Below are 20,337 nucleotides of genomic sequence, written 5' to 3'. Positions count from 1 at the left end.
TAACTATCGATACGAACGTAAATGATAAATGTTTATAACTCTAGGTTCAAATGGATACGTGTCCCGCCATCCGAGGTCTAACCTCGGTCGCGTCGGTTTTCATAGTCGGACTTGTCTTTTTATAGTATTTTTGTTGAATAATATACGTGTATGTACGGTTAATCTCAAAGGATAGATCTGTTTGAGAATTCTGGTACAATTTGATTTTATTTTTCGTTAATTTTAGAATGTAATGAAATAACTAGAACGTGGTTATGAATTACAGGAATTCTATATTGATTTTTTTTTTTATGGATTTTGGATCGATCACGCAGGAACAAAGCAATTTATCACTATATTTTCACCAGCTACCGAGATATCGTTAACGATATCATCTAAATGATGTTGCCAAATACATCTGTAAATGTATTGATTTATAGTGTCTTCCTTTGCTCGGGTACCAGCACAATATACTGTCGTACACCCCCACATGATAGATACACCTTCGCACGTAACCGTTTGCTTTATACGACGTGACTGAACAGGTTTCCCTTTATGAAACTAACATCAGGAACATCTATCTCGTGTAATTCAATTAATTTTTGCTTCAACCAACGAAATTATTTTTGTAGGAAAGTTCAATTTTAGTATCTCTTTGTAAACGCTGCGCGAACTTTACTATCTTTTCCCAGAGAGTGCTTTCTTCGGTAGTTTACGTCCAGATATTTCTGCAAAATTGCATTTCTACGTTACAAGTAAGAGAAATTAATCATTCGAAGATGTTTGAGCAACCACCTGTACACACGTATCTGCCATAATGTTGGCCGATACACAAGTCGACTGTAATTAATATCATTTTATAATATTTTTACTGCAATATTCCATTGACACAAGTTTGTATTTTACTGGTAATATGACAAGTAATTAATTCCAGTTTTCTTTTTCTATGTACATTTTAAAAATATAAACAAGTTCAAAACCATTTGTAACTATTAGACTTTTCTATTGAAATCATTATTTTAAATTTTATTTAAAAAAAAAACTAAAAATTCATTTTCAAAACAAATATAATTATTCTTATAACTACTAGCAAATATTCTTATTCTTATGAGACTTCAAACTGTCATTTTAGTAAAATTATTTGTTCTCACAAATATTACATTTTCAATGAATTGCATTTGCATTATTCTCGTCCCCTGCTAGATGCGTAAATTCCTCCTTTACTTGAAAAAGAAATGTTTCTCCTCGACAATTACTTTCAGTCGTTCGTCAAGTATTTTTGTAATACCATTTAAAATATTTTATTTCTGTCAATCGTACAAACTTGGCTAACAAACGTTAACAATATACTGTAATTTATAATGTGTAAAAAGAATTAATGTATACAAAAATTAAAGGTTAGTAGATTAATTTTTTCAGAAAGATCTCAATTGATTTGTAACTCGTTTTCAACATGAAATAACTTCATCAACTTAAAATTCATTGGAATTCTCCACGCGTACACAGTATTAGAATATCAATTATTTCAACACAAAATGTCCCGCAATCTCGTCTGCTTATCAAATTCTGCCAAAGTCATTAATCAGTTTTTTTCAGGTGAAAGTGATTTAACGTACTAATTACATGAAAATAAAAATCGTAAATAATTTTGACACGCGATGGGGAAAACGTGTGTCTCAGGTGAATATTCTTTCATAAATGCGTGTGTGTGTCGTTTGGTCGTGGCAGTCGGCTCTTCGAGATTTTTCGAACGTGCGTGGTGGTACCAGTTTGCCAGTGGATAGCAAACCGCGGTTACCTATAAGCAACTCTCTTTCACTCGTATCTAGCCTCCTCGAGGACCCTTCTTCGATGGTATAACGGCTGTTTCCTGGAAGTTCCTAGGTATCGGAGTCCGAAGTTCGCCGATTCAGGCGGTTCCCCGCGCGGCCTTGAAGGTTTGGTACCTGAAGCCATGGAAATGCTTTGTCTTGCAGGGATAAGACGTTCCCGGCGATCAACTCGGAACGTTTTCAAAGGCGACCCAATACACATTTATGAATGTATTATGTCCGGTGGCAATTTTCCTGCAAAGAAATATTCGCTGGAACGTATTCTCTTCCGCAACAAAGCGCCTGCAAGGATTTACTGCGGAAACCTAAATTGCTCGAGGAGTTGTCTATGCTCCCCCGGGTTCAATGCGACTCTGAATTGTCGTAGTTTATTATCGCGAAGGACGAGTAAGACTTTAAACGGTACCGTAAGTACCGTTTCTTCATTTAGAATAAAAGTGGTTTTCGTGCCGTGCCGATTCCTCGGAACTTGATCGAAATTGGTAGAACGATCGCCCAGTCCGCTCAGCTGACCTCAATCTCGATCTGCGCGGATGTAGGAAGATCGAAGTCAAGTTGCGTAGGCCGCGAAATTTGTAAATCTGCTGGAATCCATTGGCTCTGACGGGCCATTTCGGTTTCAAGGAACTCATCGAGATTCTGGAGCGAATTAAGATTAACAGCAGAACGTGACCGATGCAATTCGGTATCTTGATTTCTGAGAAATTAACTTGTCGTAGGGATTCACGGAATGGGATATTTGGTTGTTCGTATATTTTTTGAAATAGAAAATAAGGAGTTTGAGAACAATCTCATGGCCTGTTGTGAGTGCCATAAACAACAATATTGCCGTGAGCCATAAAAGTATAAAATTTGACCGAGTTCTATACATACAGTAAGGAGCAAAACTGAACACACATACGACATTTTAACAAAAATAATTTTTTATTCAATATTTGCATGTAGAATACAAACGAAACAAAATACTTGGTATTATCTACAATCTTTTGGCTTTTCAAAACAAACTTAACATTTGTGATATTATTATTATTTCGCTTCATACAATTTTTTTTCGTGTAGTCGATTTTGCACCGCAACTAATTTTGAGTAAACATTTCAGATTTTCGTACACATAATATTTTGTCCATGAACCTTTAACCTTGGTAATTGCCTGAATACGTTTAGGCATACTTAATACTACATTTTCGCAATATTCTGATGTAATAGAATACCACTGTTCCTGCACTCTTTGCCACAAATCAGTTATCGTTGTTGTGGGAGCACTATATTTATTCTGTAACTTCATCTTTAAATATGCCCAGACATTTTCAATCGGGTTTATGTCTGGACTTTGAGCAGGCCATCCCATGGTTTGAAATGGTTGAGTTTGCAGCCAATTCTTTACGCTCTTCGCACAATGCCCAGGAGCGTTGTCCTGTTGGAATACGACATCACACTCTGGTACCGGCATATTTTCAATTGTTTCCAGTAAATTTTTGTCGAAAATATCCTTATACGTGTACTGGTTCACCGTACCTCCTATTCGATGTAGTGAACCTACACCGTACGACGTAATTCATCCCCACACCATAAGTGAACCACCACCAAATTTTATTGTTTGCTTCACATGACGCTGTAAAAGAGGTTCGCCTTGCTTCTTCCAACACCAAGAACGTCCATCCGATGAAAATCGATTGATTTTAGATTCGTCGGAAAAAATTACTTTTTTCCATTGCTCTATATTCCAGCTTAAATATTTTCTTGCAAAAGTCAGACGGGCCTTGACATTCTTTTTTGATAGAGCAGGTTTTTTTTTATTCTCAATTGCTGTAAAATTGGCTTCTGTTAATGCCCTTCGAGCCGTCCACCTACTAATTTTCTTTCCAACATCGCTTTCGAATAACTTTGCAGCCATTGATGCCGTCGTTGTAATTTCTGAAGTAATGTATCTCGTCGATCTTCTCTTCTCCTGACAAGATAATAATTTTGGACGGCCTCCAAAAGATGCAGGGACTTTACTACAGTATTTTTTCCGAATCTTATGTACAACTCCCCGATAGACGACAAATTTTCCAGCAATTACTCGCGTTGATAAACTCGATTTTAATTGGAAAATGATATTATTCTTCATATCTTTAGATAATTGCTTCATGATGTTATATTGATGCGTGTTGACGCATGGACAACGATAAACTAATACTCCTGGTCGTGGCATTGACCGTGATGGACTACCAAGTTGTTTACAAAATCCGTGTTTACAGTTCCTAATCCCGAGAATCTTAGTGCGGTGCAAAACCGACTACACGAAAAAAAAAAAATTGCATGAAGCGAAATAATAATAATATCACAAATGTTAAGTTTGTTTTGAAAAGCTAAAAGATTGTAGACAATACCAAGTATTTTGTTTCTTTTGTATTCTACATACAAATATTGCATAAAAAATTATTTTTGTTAAAATGTCGTATGTGTGTTCAGTTTTGCTCCTTACTGTATTATTACTATTTTTCTGCACTGCCCGAAAAGTCTGATGAACCATGTTGTCGAGGTAAATGTAGCCAGCGATAACCTCGATACCAGAAAAATAGAGCATCGTGTCGTAGAGCGTTCACCGGTTCTTAAAAGTAGTAGAAGAGCGCGTCGGAAGACCAACCAGGGATCGAAGGTTAACAACGCGATTCAATAAAGCAGGACAATCTAACGAATAATTACCATAAATTATTCGTACCGACAAATGCACGTGTCTCCTGGTATCGGTATCCTTGCTCCGATATCTGGCGTGTAGCGTATAAATAAAATATTAGTGATCGAAGTCACGTAATAGTGATGAGAGATCCTCGCGGTGTGTCGCAGCGAGCTCGACCTGTACGACCAGATAGAGATCAAGAACGAAGACAACAGGAGGTATTATTACCATAAGCACAACGGTTCGCCGTAGACGATTCACCGGACAGAGACACGAAAAAAAAAATCTATTGTTGGGTCGAGACTTCGACCTGAGGGGTACTCCGCTAGAAGGTGACGTTTTCATTGGTCTTTGATCTTTGGTATCCTGGTAACGCAGGAATGACGTCATCGCCGGTGATCCAAGCCTGGCCGGTTACCATCCGTTCTCATCGTGCAATACCACCACCCTCAGGCGTGCCTTCCAGCCCCTGTGTGTCGCACCACCACGGCCATCCATCCCCCTCCTGGAAATCCCCCTCGCGATTTCGCCCTCCAAACCGGCTCTGACCCCTCTTGCGCTATCGCGTTTGTAGCAATAACAAGAGGAAAGAACGCCACGTCCCCAACAAGCTGCGAGACTCGTCGGGTTCCATCCTTCGAACCGTACGATCATCCTTTCAACCCCTTTCTCCGTACGAGAGAATGGAAAAGATGGAGGTCGTTCGCAGAAATTCGGTGCTTTCGAATGATCTGCCGATCGAACCGAGATTCTCGCTACGATTAGCTTATCGATAGAGTCCATCAGGCTAGCAATGATTGCAGTTTGAATTTTTATGATGTCTGGAATTATTGGTCACTTGAATCTGTAGGGACGACACGTGCGCACCGTAGTACCGACTCTGTCGAATATGTTCAGATTTATTGCATAAGGTTAGATTATTCGGAGCAACTTTATGCATTCACTTTTCCGAATTTGAACATGACTACGAGAAATATCGAAAAGTCTAAGTCAACAGATCCTTTCTGCAGGGTTGAATTAACTGAAAAAGCGATATTCGTTAACGAGTATATTAATTTATAATGTCTAACCCCCTGACGGCAAAGTCCGCATCTATTTTGGCCCAGACTATCAAAATCCTTATCGAATTGCTCAATTTCTGGCGAATTAATCCAATAAACAGTTGTTGCATTAAGAGAAATAGAAAGAATAACGTGTCTACAAGAAGTACCTTCAAAAATATGTTTTAAGAAATTCATAAATAAATCAATGAGTGGTCCTAAACATCTTTAATTATATAGATGTAAGAATGGTCCGCCATTCAAGGGCTAATCATTTTGAATTTATTAATTGGTAACTTTATGGTAACAAGTAAAATATGTACTTTTCCGTGGAAATGAATGGCACTATATAATTTTATAATGTTAATAATAAAATAAGTAGGATTTTTAACAAATGATAAAAACTTTAAACTTGATACGATTTGAATGGCAAGGTTTATAGTTTTTCCTATCTATCACGATTTTCGGTATATTGTTTCACAACACCGTCGGGCGGCATTATGAACACCCCTATACCAGCCACGCTTGAATACAAAACTAGACCTCATTAGATGGTACGCTACTTAACAAGATGCAGGACATAAATTCTTTTAAATGTGACATGATGAGTTTTGGCGACGTGTAGAATGAAATAAAAATTGGCCTCTACCCATCAGAGATAAGTATGGTGAACACAAAAGTTACTTTTTTTTTAAATGCAAATGTGGAATTTTTTTAACTGATCAAATGACATTAAAATTAAATTGTTAATAATTCTTCATATCACATATGAGATACCACAAAGTAAGGATGATGTTGAAACATTAATTAACAATTTTTTAAAAATAAAGTAAACATATTAGATTGAAATAATTACACGCATTTAAATTACTATGATGCTGTATCAGTAAAGCTGTAGGGAAGCAGATTTATTTAGAAAACAATTTCCATTTTAGAAAATCATTTTGTCAAGTGATCAAATTTAAGAAAAATATTGTAGAGTTTAAGGTTAGGTAACTTGTCCTAGTACAACATTTCTTTTTGGTTTGACGTGATATTGTGTTGTATTAATATTTTTTTAATCAAGTAATAAGCCCTTTTCGATTGAATAATCTTACTGTATCCTGTTGAAAATTTTTAAACAATTTCTTCGAAACTTATCTGTCCTCGTCTACCTCATTTCCCCAAAAAATTGTTTCTTTGTAAGAAAATCAGAGTTCCCAGTACGTGTGCCAAATATTTTCAAAATATCCAAATGCAAATATCTCGCGTGGCGTTTTGGTACACGAGTCTCTGGTTCCGACAGTGACTCTTCAGCGTGTTCGAAACGTCGGTTCTCTGTACCCGATAACGGGGACAAAGGAAGGATGAATTAAACATAACTTCGTACAACCGATCGAGTGGTCATACTTTATACATTACTAACGACGTAACTACACATCGATGCATTCGTTCAGTTCGTTCTTGGCGCGAACGTAAGACATCTTACGGATTCTTTTTCTGTACAGTGGCAACAAAGAAACAAATTATTATTTAATAATCTACTAATACACTTGCTTAAACAATATCCAATAAAAGGCGTACTTGAGTTGCATCTACCAAATGCCCATGTTCAGTTGGAGCAACAGCTAGACGGATTTAATCGGATGTTATGTTGATTTTGTTGACTCATTAATACTAGGTTTACGGATTATATTTTTAATTCACCATTATAAAGATTGTAAAGATGCATGAGGAATTGTTCACAAAGTTTATTTCTTCGGTTACATACTATTAAACAAATCTCTAAACATTTGGATAGATACGTTCTTGTTATTTTTATGAACTAATGTAAAATACTCATTTTTAGTGCCGCGTAAACCTAGTGTTGAGTCACGTGGAAAAGAAGAACAGTGAACGCATAACAATTCCATACAATCAAAGTATTTATCGAAATATCAATTGAAAAGTTAAAATGGTATGGTACTCTTTCAACCTTTTTACAATATGCTGATCCTAATCACAATTGTTACACTTAGCGTATTAACACAAAAATTAATTCATAAATATGGACAAATAAGTCCGTCTCCCATTTTGAAAATTACCTCGATAACGTCTCGTTGACTATTAGGTTTAGGACTTATGAAGATCAATACATTTTTACGCAGAATTCAACTATACTCTTTTCATTACATTAAAAAAAATCGCGGTGACCTTGAAATTTCCGAAACGGCTCCTTAAAAAAAAAGCACGTACCGTATGAAAAGCACGTAGCGTATTGAAGTTATTTAAACTTTTTTTCAAACCATGCTTTAAAGTTCTCATAAAGTTTAACCCTTCTGTTAATAACCGGGTACGAAATTTAGGACTTTGAGCTTGAAATTTTGTACGATCCCGATAAAATATTTTTAAACCCGTTCGGATCCTCGTCATTTAACTGATTTCCGACCGATTTATGTCTTTACAAGTTAGGACAACTGTTGGCCGATAAAAAGAAATTGACTTGATGGGTGGGGTGCCCAAGTTCCTTGTCATGAAACAGTGTGAAATTTGTTTCGGATATGATCAAGAGGGTTAATAGTTATCACGCCCCGTGTAAATGACTGATTCGGTTGAAACGATCTTCCGGTATTTTTGGTGGTGACCTGGTGGTAGGCATTTCTGTGCCGTCGAAGCATCGAGATCGATTCGACTGGTCAATGGGGCCTGTTGAAGCCACGACGGTCTATCGCAGTGTCCGCGAGACATCGGCGTCTCTGCAGCGACTCGAAAGCATCCGTCGTGACGGATACGGGAAGCCACTCGAATTCTCCGGAGACTTGGGTAGACGGACCGGGGCAGGTTTTGGCAGGCAGGCAGGCAGGCAGGCAGGCAGGCAGGCAGGCAGGCAGGCAGTCAGGCACAGGCAAGCAGCCCAGGCAAAGAGAGAGGGTGGTTTGGACTTCGGTTCGGATGGCGGGTGTATTGATCCTAGCGAACCTAGCAGCGGGGTAGCCGGCGGGACCCCGCCTCAAGGATGAAGGGTGTCTCCCCTTCTCTCTCGTCCCCTCTCGCTTGAGCCCAACTGTCAGCCAATGTTGAAGCGAGACGAAGATAGGAAGAACCACGTGAGAGAGGGGTGGTTGCCCCTTAAGAGAGAGGGGTGAACCACCTAGAGCGTAGCCGTGTACCAAAGATACCATCCCTTAGGCCGCTGTAATAAGCGGCCGAAGTGGCCGGAAAACAAGCCGAGGGGCGACCTGGAGACGATGGAAAATCTCGAGAAGCCAGGTGAGCCCATCGAAGCCACCTTTCCCGTCGTTTTCGTCATCAATATTCCGCCGCGTCGATCCTTCCTTTCTTCTTGCCTCTCTTTCACCGACCGCTTGGAGAACCGATGCCTCTCTGCCACGATTTTCGGTTACTGTTTCGTCCACACCGGTTCCATCGGGACTCCATGCTCGACTGGAACCGAACCGAAACGCAACATGCTCGGCTATATTCGACCACAGGATACACGAGTTTCTTTTTTCTCATTGAGAGTGAATATGAAGGGACAGGTGACGTCACGCTATTATCTATCGCAACGCAGATACATTTCCTTGCGTGCGAATACCTCGAGCTGTGAGTCACTTTCTCCATTGACGTACTTCCTCGCCTGGTACGCCCGCATGTTCCGCTGATCATAAGTAAACAGGATTAAATGAGCGTGCTTCTGCAGCAGTATTCTTTAAAAATCATTTTCTTTCAACACCGATTTTAGTTTATTCGCATGACTTTCTTTCGCACGAGTCGCGGGAAACGTGACATAATCGATACGGGTATAGATAAAATTTATAAGTGTACCGGTAACACTATTTTCATTGTGTTTTGTCAAATATAGGAAATAGTTGAGAATGGCTAAGGGTAAGATAAACGTTGGTACCATTTCGTAGAGTCGACTTCAGCGAGCTGCACCTTTCGATCTTCCGCGTGCTCGTGGAGCTGCTAAACTACGCATGCTCTGTTCATGCTCAGGGTCTCACACGCGATGATGATGCGTTAGCACCGAGCACATTGAGTTCCGATTATGGATTTTGGAATCCAGAACAAATTTTTGACGACTCTACGATTATCAAAATACGTTATATAAATCAATAAACTGCGAATTACCAGTTTATTTCAATTAATGACTATTATCACAATTTCGTTCTTATTCTAATACAATTTTTGAAATTATAATCTTGTGATATTACAATTTACTCTGCATCGTGAATGTAATTTATTTTCAAACAAATAGGTTTCGCTGAATCAATGAAATTGAAAATATGGAAACTGTTATGAAAATGTTTGAATATAAATAATATAAATAATAACCACATGAGCATTGGTAACTATTAGACTGCATTTATAATAAAACTGCAAACGCAGAATATTAAAAATATTTCAGGAATTTAAGAATGCTGTATCATTTGCTACCCATTAAAATGACTAGTTGTAAGAAAAGAAATATGTGCTGCTCCCGTGTCGTGAAATTACTACAAGTTTTATTTTGCATAAAAATCCGTGGCCTAGCAATTATATTCTATAAAAATCATCGGTTGGTTAGGATCGATGAATGATAGCAATCCTTTTATCACGTTTATCAATACGTTTTCCACCGACACAATAATCTCGTATCAGTATCAATTGACTGTGGAACGCAGACACGTTAATTCGACAATGGAGTCGGTTGTAGAGGAACAGCGCTGTCGGAGCTGATACTGTACGGTGTGGATGAATGCGCGCACGGAGCCTATCGTCGTGTATTTCCGTCTAGCAGATAACGGAGCGCACGGAGCGGGCAGATTAAAAGAAAAACCGTCGAAGTCGCGAAGCTCGGATGTTAGCCAGCCCACGAGAGGCCGGGTTTCGTTCGTCCCACGAACGAGATTTTTCGACCTGCGGCCAGAGTTACCGTGTAAAACAGGGAACGGAGAGTCTCTCGTCGCAGCTGCGCATCCTTCTTGGTCGTTCTCCAGGCAGCCGTGTCTGATGGCCCCGAGTCGGAGACGCCTCGGCTTATTTCCCTCCTGTGCCAGCTGTGCGGAGCGCCCGCACACAGGCTGCCCTGTCGAACAGACAAGCGTCGACGACCAGGATGGTCGAAGAACGAGACGGACTTATGGACTCCGACACCGGTACAAGAAAGACGGCTCGATCGTTCTAGCCTTCTAGCGCGCGCGCTAGAGAGAGAGAGAGAGAGAGAGAGAGAGAGAGAGAGAGAGAGAGAGAGAGAGAGAGAGAGAGAGAGAGAGAGAGAGAGTGAGAGCGTTAGGGGCGAAACGTGCTCTAGTAACCAAGACGGATAGAGACGAACGATTCTGTATTGTCGGGGAGGGGGGCAGAGACACCGTTTCCTTCTCGCTCTCCCTCCGTCACGTTGGACCAAGAAAAGAAAGGAGCGAGAGAGACAACCCCGATCAGTTCATAGTGGGGTCAGGTTGCTGTTGAGGTTCGGAGGGGGGAGCGAGACCACCGGAAATCGGTCTGTCCTTATTCGAGAGCCCGCGTGAACCACACCGAAGCCTGGCCGGTCTTTCGTGCCTGCTTGCTTGCTTGCTTGCTTGCTTGCCTGCCTGCCTGCCTGCCTACATCTCTTCTCTTTACGATGGCTTCGCTTTGGCTCTACGCGGTTGAAAAAGGGACGCGCAGCGGCACGCATCGAAGCAAAAACTCTCGATAACCACCGCGAAGATGTTTCTGCTGGCCGCCGCAGCCTTTTGGTACCAGGACGTCCTCCGTTTCTGCAGAATCGTTCCCGGAGAAAACGTTTCGTCGGCCCCGGGTGGGAGAAACAACGTCGAAAACGTGGGGGAGATATACTTGCTCGTTGCAATGGTTATACGATACCGCGAAGGGGGAGAAGATCCTCGGCATGAACCGATGGGAAGCTGTTGCGTTACAGAGCGTTTACTTTGGAACTGGAGCATCTACACCGTACCTTTATTAAAGACCTTTTGTTATTGCGCTTCGCGGTGAAATGGGGGATTATTTTTATGGTATAGTAAAAATGACGACAGGTGCCCCCGGCTCGATTTCAGCCTCATCTTCGAGTACCTTCAATATTTTTAAACGATCTGTCGTCACGCGTCTACGATTTATTTGATCTTGAATTTGTATTGCAACGACACAAATAACCCTCGAAATTCATATGAAAATTCACCCACTACCGTTTAGTACTCTCAAAGAAGATGTTGGTTTCTCTAATATATTTTTTTCGTACTCCCTGAAGAAGACACGTTGCATTCGAGACCCTTATGTTAAGACCAACAATTTTCTACGACATTGGCTAACATTTTCCTCAGGAATCTGAATCTTATATGAGTCACTCATTAGCCAAATCGATTGACTCCACACAAAAAAAAAGCAGAGAAAAATCGATGAAATAGCGTATACGTTCATTTCTAAAAGTTCTCTCAGCGTTTGACGTTTGGCGGTATTAAGCTTAATTGTTAAAGAAATTTATTCGAAATGTAAAATGTTAAAGGAAATGTTTTGGCTTTTAGTTAAAATGTGAAAAAAGTGATCAATCAATTTGGTCTGCGAACAGCTCATATTAAAGTTCTTAATTCTAGGAAGAAATGAAAATGTATTCTGATCTTTTGTTACCACAATAATTAAATTATTTGTTCGCGAAGAATTAAATGTGTAAACTTGATATCGTTGATACGACGATAACTGTGCTCAAAGAGTTCATGCGTCAAACGTAACATAAATTTACAATTGTCCGAGCAAGTGGAATTTATATATTCGTCAAGGAGTGCGCAAGAATTTTCAAGAAAAATTGAAAGTAGGTACCCTAGCTATTGACACGAGAGATGATATATTGTAATTATAAAGATAACGGAAGAACCGATGGTAGCGGACGTGCCAATGTGGTACCAGTCAATATCAGATGAACGAACGTAATTTGTAAGATTGAACGTAACGTGTGGCGTTAGCGTCGAAGAAACGTGAAGCAATGCAAACACATGATATCGACCGTCGAACATTTGCTTATACTTTTATCTGGTTAAGGAGATCTGCCTATCATACACGGAGCTGACTGTTAATAGAACAACACCAAACCATTAATCCCACTAATACACGAAGGAACGTTTATTATCTGGTACGCGTGTCTTCATTATCAAACCAAAATGGCCGTCATGGCGAACCCGAGTGTCTCTAGAGCAGACTGTTCATTTGTTACTAGCTCGCCCTTGAGAATTCTTCTCAGATCAGTTCCTTGTCTGAACGACATTGTATAATCTATCGTGAACATCTATATATATTTTGTGCGATCGAACTCCGGTGCACTTCAAAAGATTCTCCATACGTTTAAGTGCTTGGGAAAGAATAACCAAATGACGTGAGAAGTCATGCGAGTACTTTCGAGTTCCTTGAAGTAGTTCCTTAAAGTACATTTAAATAATCTTCTTTGCATATACGAAACGCGTAGAACATAACTCACAGACGTACTCAATTTAGTGTTTCACAGGTATATACAACCGAAATATATTCGAAATATATATATATAATTTTATATAACCATTGCTGAAACTCGTACCTCACAAATTTATAGTGTTTATTTAAATCAAAGAATATAACATTATTCTACAGCATCACTAACTAGATTTATTATTAGTATACTATCTTATTTCTGCGTACTCGGTCTTTGGACTTGCGACAGACTGCGTTTACACAGTTGTCAGCCAATTTTCTGGCCCAGTAGAACCGAATAAGAATTACTTGTGCCATTCACATAAATAAGGTTCGCTTCGAAATCAATTTTCCAATTTTCAATGGCTGAGAAAGAGTCGCTCCATTTATTCGGCGGTATACATAGAGGTACACGTTCGTCGCTGCATGATACTAAAATACACCGTTAATGGAGGCAACAGCATGAGTAATTTCCGGAGGAACAGAGTGTCGGATGAAGTATTTAAGGTATTGCAGATGATGAGGATAGTTGTATGCCAACATCCCTGGAGACTCCTTGCTCAACGCCAGATATCTCCTCCCCCCACCATCACCACAACTTCGCCACGTTTTTCTTCCATGTAAAAGGCTGCCACTGCCGCCGCACTTCTGCCATCTTAAACAAACACGCCACCGAAATTATCTCACAATTTTGTGAAACGCTAGCCCAGTTTTCTCTCGTCGTCAGGTTGGAAGGATCCACATCGATTCGAATAATTGGACGAAACACACACCGGTCTCACGGGATCGGTGGTCAATTCGCCGAGTTTTCTCGTATCCAGACAATCAGCTTGACTTATTGATCGTGTATGGCAATACAGTTTCAGTTCGGTTACGATCGAACGGGGTCAAGTTCTCCTTCCTTTGTGCCACATAAGATGTCATGAGAACCTGATTAGCGGCATTAGGGGAGAAATAGTAGTGTCTCCGACGAGACAATAGAATTCTGTCTGGATGTCAACAGATCATGTAGAGCACAATCTACATTGTAAGCGATATCAACATTTTGCGGAAGTAAAAACTCGAAGAAAATTATCGTAATCTAAACATTATCGAACATTGTTAGGGGCTTTTCTAAAATCTATGTTGGAAATATCAATACCTATAGTCATGTATTAATTAATTACGTTGAAGAAGATGGTTATAGGTTATAGATATCACTATTTTCTGTTACAAAACGTAAATTAAGTAAATATTCTTACCGCTGAAAGAATTATTTATAACTTCAGGGGGGATCGTTTTAAAATATTAACAATGTATTTATAACACGGTTCAACGTGTTAAAAATATATTGTGTATCAATTGCGTTTGGTAGCAACTACCGTAATACATGCGAGACTCTTTGTTCTCCGTTGACGCCATTTGGTCACGACACGGTAACTTCCGCCATGTTCGCCAGGGCGTTCCCATATTTCTCTGTTCCATATTGTAAATACATTGAATACTTTATCTTCGCAATCTGCTAATTGCAAACTTGCTTATTCAATTTGCACTAAGAACTGCAACAAATTTCGTCAAAAATGTTATTTCCTACAGCACTTGTATTATTTATTAACACGTTTGTTAATGACCTTCCTCGTTAAAAAGTTACATTAAATGCAACGTTCCTTCTCTTTGAAATATTAAGACTATTTAGCAGAAAAAAGCTGCGTATTATCTTGTGCACTACGAAGTTAAACAGCAATGTCCAAGATTATCCTATCACCCCAAAGCTAAGAAATGAACATATCAGCAATTATTAAATCCAGCGAATTTATTTGTATACTGGTTTGACTCTGAAATCAAAAGTCTGCTAAATGCACGAACACGTGCAAATGAATCTCGAGGAGTTATACCGCGTCCGAAGAATTCGATCGGAGACTCCATCTTGAATCGCATTCACCGCAATCGACGGTCTCCAGTTTGCCTATTTTTAGAAACACTCGTAAGATACCGCGATCCGGGAAAGTGTCGCGCAATTTTCTAGCGGCGGGGTCGCATCGACATCGAATAATTCAAAATTTCTCAGACGATATGGGAGAGCGTATTTCGTCGAAGTCCGGGGCTTGTAGTTCGCAATACAAAGGCAGAAACTGCGACAATTCTTTTAACGCGTGTTTGCCCGACGCGGGTACAATGGTCGTCAGCGAGTTCAGCGTGTTCGCAGACAAAGCGGATCGTTCGTGGGGATGAAGAGAAAAATAGCGCGTAACCTAACGCCCTGCCGAGGACCAGGTTGAGGAAGCGCAACGTGGCTAAAGAAGAGAGGAGAAGAGAAGAGAAGAGAAAAACTAGGGGTGCGAGGGTTGCCAAGGAGTGAGAAAGAAAGAGAGAAAGAGAGGGAGCGGTAGCGGTTGGTTATGCCGGATAACAGACGCGAGGAGGACCGCGTGGTTCGAGGGGTGGCGAACCCCTGAAGGACCCTAGTCGGTAGCGGTGACCTCCTCCCTCTTTTTCCCTGTCTCCCTGGTCTCTCTTCCTTTCCAACCCTGCCCCCTCCATGGCGCCCGTCATCCCTGCCGCGTCGGCACCGGAGCACGATCATTGGTTCACCGGTTTCACGCAGACACGAGGAGGCACACGCAGCTGCCACTGGCTGTCTCTTGTTCCACGGCCGGACCCGATCGGTCAGTCCAGAGGAGAAGCAGCGCGCGTGCAGTAGTTAACACGCTGTCTATCAGGCGTGATCTATATATTTATATATATACATATATATATATATACATACACATATATATATATATACATACACATATATATATATATACATATACACGGTTCTTCATTACAATCGACGCGCGTACATACCACGGTGCATCCCCATTCTCTTCATCCGCTCGAAGTCACCTTCCGGTTAGGATCAGACCACCACGCCGGCGGGTTTCCGTTCTTCCGTTTGGTCGCGTGAGAGACGCGGCTGCACCTTGGTGCTCTATCGTATCGGTGACTACCCACGAGTCGTGCGTAGACCGTTCGGTGATTTTCGTGTACGCTCGTCGACGATCGTCGTCAGGCTACCGTCATCCGCGTCGCCATCTTGACGGTTCGTCTACCAATCAACGCCACTATCGTCACGGAACGAAGAAAGGTACACGAGGCGACACCTTTCGCCGACGGCGCGGACCTGTCCCTCACACGTGTTGCGGAAAAAGACGTTGCGCGACACACACGCACACACGCGCGCGCGCGCGTTTTCAACGAGTACCTCTCGCCGCCCGTTGTTCTTTTCCTAAATTGCAATCTTCTCCACCACCACACCCCTCATTCCCCCGCAAACTGGTGAACGGTCGATCTACACGAGAGAAACTGGTGACCGCGTGTGCATGTGACGTTTTGAATTTTCGCTCGAGAAAGTGGTGGCGTCTGTCGGTAGGCCCACGCACACATCGTTTTTCAGCACTCCGTCGTCTGGTGCTTCCCTTCCCTCTCCAGTCGAGCCTAGTCTCGCCGTCTCTTTTGCTCTTTGGCCTCCGACCCCCTTCTACGTCTCGCTACCCACAGTTCGCAGGGCGTCGCACGCAGGGCGGTACCGATGCCCTTTCGACCTCCCGCGGTCATCGAGAGTACTCAAGAGTGCTTCCGTCGCGCGACCGTCTCGCCGTTGATTCTCACGTACCACATCGTCGCGATATTTACAGTCGAGATTCTTCTGTCTACAACGCTCGTCCTTTGAGCGATTCACCCACCTCACTCTGTCTCTCTACCCCTCTCTCTTTCGCTTCGGATCGCACCTCGCGCGCAGGTGTCTCGTCCCGAATAAAAAGGATCGAGAGACCCCGAAGAAAAGACGATCGAGGAACCAGCGGATTTATAGTTTCCAATTTTCGTCGCGCGTGGATCGTATTTATCCGTGTACACCCACATGCGCGCCTGTTTTCTGACACATTCGGAGTTTCACACGGAGAATCTTATAGCATATCGGGCTGAAGAGTAAAACCGACGAGACACGTATCTAGTCACGCTCTCGCTACCAATGTAAACGAAGGCTCTCGGGCAGAGTGCGCGTCGCGACCTTCCGCCACCGGGGCCACCAGGGAACAACCGTCGGAGTGTCATTTATCGCGGAGTGGTATACCCGTGCACACCTGAAGTGCATCGGCTGTTAATCAAGGATTACTTGCTGACGAGAGGAGAGGGGCCTACCAATACCATCGAACGAGACCTCACCATCGATGACGAGGATCTGCGAGCGAATGGAAGAAGCATCATCGTGAGAATGGATCGTCGATGATAGGCGACCCCGAGGCAGTATCATCGAGGATGCCACAGAACAGAGACGTTATCGCGTGTCGGTCTCGGTGTGCGTGAACGTGTGCGCTGTGCGTGTGGTACTTGGACTACAAGGAAAGAAGACGGATTGAGAGGTTAGGATGCCGCAGTGCGCCGTGGCTACGTGCCGGAACAGTCATCGTCGGACCCGTGGCCGTCGTATCCGCTACCATCGATTCCCCCAGATACCGGAAGTGCGCTTTCGATGGGTGCGCGCGTGCGGTCGCGTGCCCCTCTCGAACGGCGAGGTACCGTTCAACATACAAACAGCGCGTATATGCTCCCTCCACTTCACGAACGATTCCTACGAGAAGGATATGGAGCACCTTGTGCTCGGTCTTCCTGTGCGTAGCAGACTGCGTCGTGGCGCTGTACCGACGATCGGCGTACCGGTGAACGTGCAGCCGGTGACCAAGATGCTGGTCGAGGACGCGAAGCGCTCCCTCCTCAAGGTCACCCATGCGAAAATGCTGACCGGCCAGAAAGTGACCGGCAACAACGGTCTGGCCGACAGTAAGCAGCAGCACCAACAGCCGGCCATGGAAAGGCGGCAGCGGCAGCAGCAGCAGCACCAGCAGCACCACCAACACCAACAACGTGCCAAGAGCGGCAATCAAGTGAACCAGGAGCAAAAGATGGCGGGCATCGACGTGCTGCTTGCCCTCGGACTCAAACCCGCGCCTCGGTGAGTCGCTTTCGCTCGCGTCTCGAGGAACGATTACGTTCTCCAGACGGAATTCGGAGAGTAGATCTGTTTGGTACCGGAAATGATAACGAGTTCTCGATACGTCCCTTGCTTCTCGTCGTTATCTAACGATACGTTTTTGTTCTCTTGGGTTCTCGATCCGTGTGTTGTTATGATGCCGTCGCGAGTTGTTGCTAAACAAAGGGACTTTCGCTGCTGGGATCCTTTTCTATTTAATACGTACACGAGAGTTTTGTTTTTTTTTTTTCTTCTCCCATACGCCGAGATAAGGTCTTCGAATTCGTCATTGGCTTCTGCAATCTTCGCTGCTGTTTTAAACACACTAGAATCGTTGCTCGCACGAAAAAGGAATTCGTTTCTTCTACACGGGAACGGTCGCGATTGCGACGCCTGTCGGCGCGGCGAGCACGAAGACCTTTCGCGCGTCCTCTGGGAAACGGCGCATTGATCCACAATCGCGGATCATTCGAAAGTCTCGCTACGTTTCTCTTGAACCGTGCACGACGGAAACTGGTATCGCGGAGAAACTCGATTGCCACGCGTGTATTTTCACGGTTTTTCTATAAGCCTTTAGCTCCAAGGTCAGTGTGGTTACGTCTCAAGGTCACGGCGCTACTTTTAGCCTCGTAACGAATCCGGGGCCTTAACACGATAGCGAATGTAAACAATGAGTGTTCATTAACACGTCGTTGATCGTATTATGAAATAATCTTTAAATAACTGGGAATTTCAATTCCGATTTCAATGATACAGCACGACTTTCTCACAGCGAATGAGTAGGCAGTTGCTGCATACTTTCTCATTCTGGGTTCATTTTATCAGCTTTGATCGAGGGTACACAAGGAACGCTTAAGAATTAAACTTCGATATCCGGAAAGTAAATATACTTTATTTATGTGATTCTTATGCTGCCCCCTTTTTCCCATACGAAGTTAACGAGGGATTAATTTATTCGTGGACTGCCATTGTGCTCGCCCGAAAGAACATTAAGAGCCACGCACGTATCGTTTAGCTAACTTGCGAAATAAAATTTGCGTGGGTATGTAAGTTAGACGCGCCTCGCGAGTTGGAGAACGCGTCGCGTCGCCGAGGCGGAAGGAACGTCTTTCTGAGAATAGTCCACCGTGATGATTCGACCAATGAAACCCTGCGGCTTTATCTTACTCGCGACGCACGTGCAGATAATGATTTTTTCAACGTTCGTTTTCGTTCGAAACGCTTTTCGAACACATCTTGCCCCTTCCAACTCGGCCTTGCCTCCTAGTCTTCAGGGATTTTAACTTTTGACATTGCAACAAGCCATTGATAATGGTAATTTTATTTTCACAAGCAGATAATGGATATCGGACCGGAGACCCGTTCTCCAACCGCTCGACGTTCTTTCTTAACCTCTTTGTTTTGGAAAGCAGACAACAGGTCATTAAGTATATCTAATTAGCTCAAATGATAGGACTATTTTCGACTAAATCATAAATTAATTAAATTGAAAAAAGAATGGTAATTCATTGTTCCTCTTAAATGGAATGTTTAGGGCATCCATCATTGAAGTTCCCTGTGAATAATATTTAAATTCATAATTTTTCATAACACTGTGCTTGATACGTTAATATGATTTTATTATAAACATTATAGAACATATCGGTTTTCTAAGCTTTTATCGGACTTGTTAATCTCTTGGTTTTAAACAGAATAAATTCACTGTTGGAATGAGTTCCGAAAGGCTTTAAATTGTTAATTAACTCGTAATTATAATTTTTACTCTCTGTGTACAAATCTGTTATGTAGAGTTTGGCTAACGTAATTATTTGAAGAAGAACGAAAGGGTCATTTTTAGAGTTTAACCTTCGTTACCTGTAACAGCAGATTCAAAAAATGTGGCAATACTTGAGGACACGATGCAACAATCTTTTTGTTATCGATATTAAGAATCGTTATCATTTGGATGACAGTCCATAATATTTGATACACAATATACTTTTGTGCGATGATTTGATTATACGGTAAACCTCGTGGAGATATTACAAACGAAATTTTTGTTCGTTTACCAAAAGAAATAGTCATCGTTGCATTCGAAGAAAGAATACCTTTAACCTTAACTTTTTCCAAAAAACTTACTAAAAAAGATACTACTATTTGTTACTACTTGATTTATCATTCCTCAACTTTTATTTTTTACTCAGAGTATAAACCCCAATTTCTCACGTTTATAGATGCAGTACATTTCTTCGAACTGTATCTTTAATTGTTATTCTTTATGCCAAACATGCGTCTTGTAATTTAACACCTTCCCACAAGTGACGGCTATTGACATCAAAGTTTAGTTGATGTACGGGAAAATTACGACAATTGCTTTTTATTGCGATGAACAAATGACGGCTACAATCTTCACAAATTTTTTTCCAAAAGCTAATAGAAATAACATTAACCCATTAAAGACGAATGTGGGCATTTTGG

The 20,337-nt window shown here is 41.9% G+C and overlaps 1 protein-coding gene across 2 annotated transcripts in view; it reads left to right on the top strand.

Annotated features, from left to right (window-relative positions):
• The window catches only part of LOC143363491 (uncharacterized), a 53,261-nt gene that overhangs the window by 9,761 nt on the left and 23,163 nt on the right, over window positions 1-20,337 (top strand). Inside the window, exon 1 of one of the 2 annotated variants that reach the window (XM_076804072.1) lies at window positions 17,276-17,862. The exons of the other annotated variant lie outside the window; for it this stretch is intronic. Within the exon in view, the coding sequence (XP_076660187.1) occupies window positions 17,279-17,862 (584 nt within the window). The 5' untranslated portion in view covers window positions 17,276-17,278. Of the gene's footprint in view, window positions 1-17,275; window positions 17,863-20,337 lie in introns of those variants that run through there. 2 annotated transcript variants of the gene reach the window in all.

The sequence above is a fragment of the Halictus rubicundus genome, chromosome 2 (assembly GCF_050948215.1).
Source record: "Halictus rubicundus isolate RS-2024b chromosome 2, iyHalRubi1_principal, whole genome shotgun sequence".
Classification (NCBI taxonomy): domain Eukaryota; kingdom Metazoa; phylum Arthropoda; class Insecta; order Hymenoptera; family Halictidae; genus Halictus; species Halictus rubicundus.
This window is presented reverse-complemented; position numbering and strand designations above follow the sequence as displayed.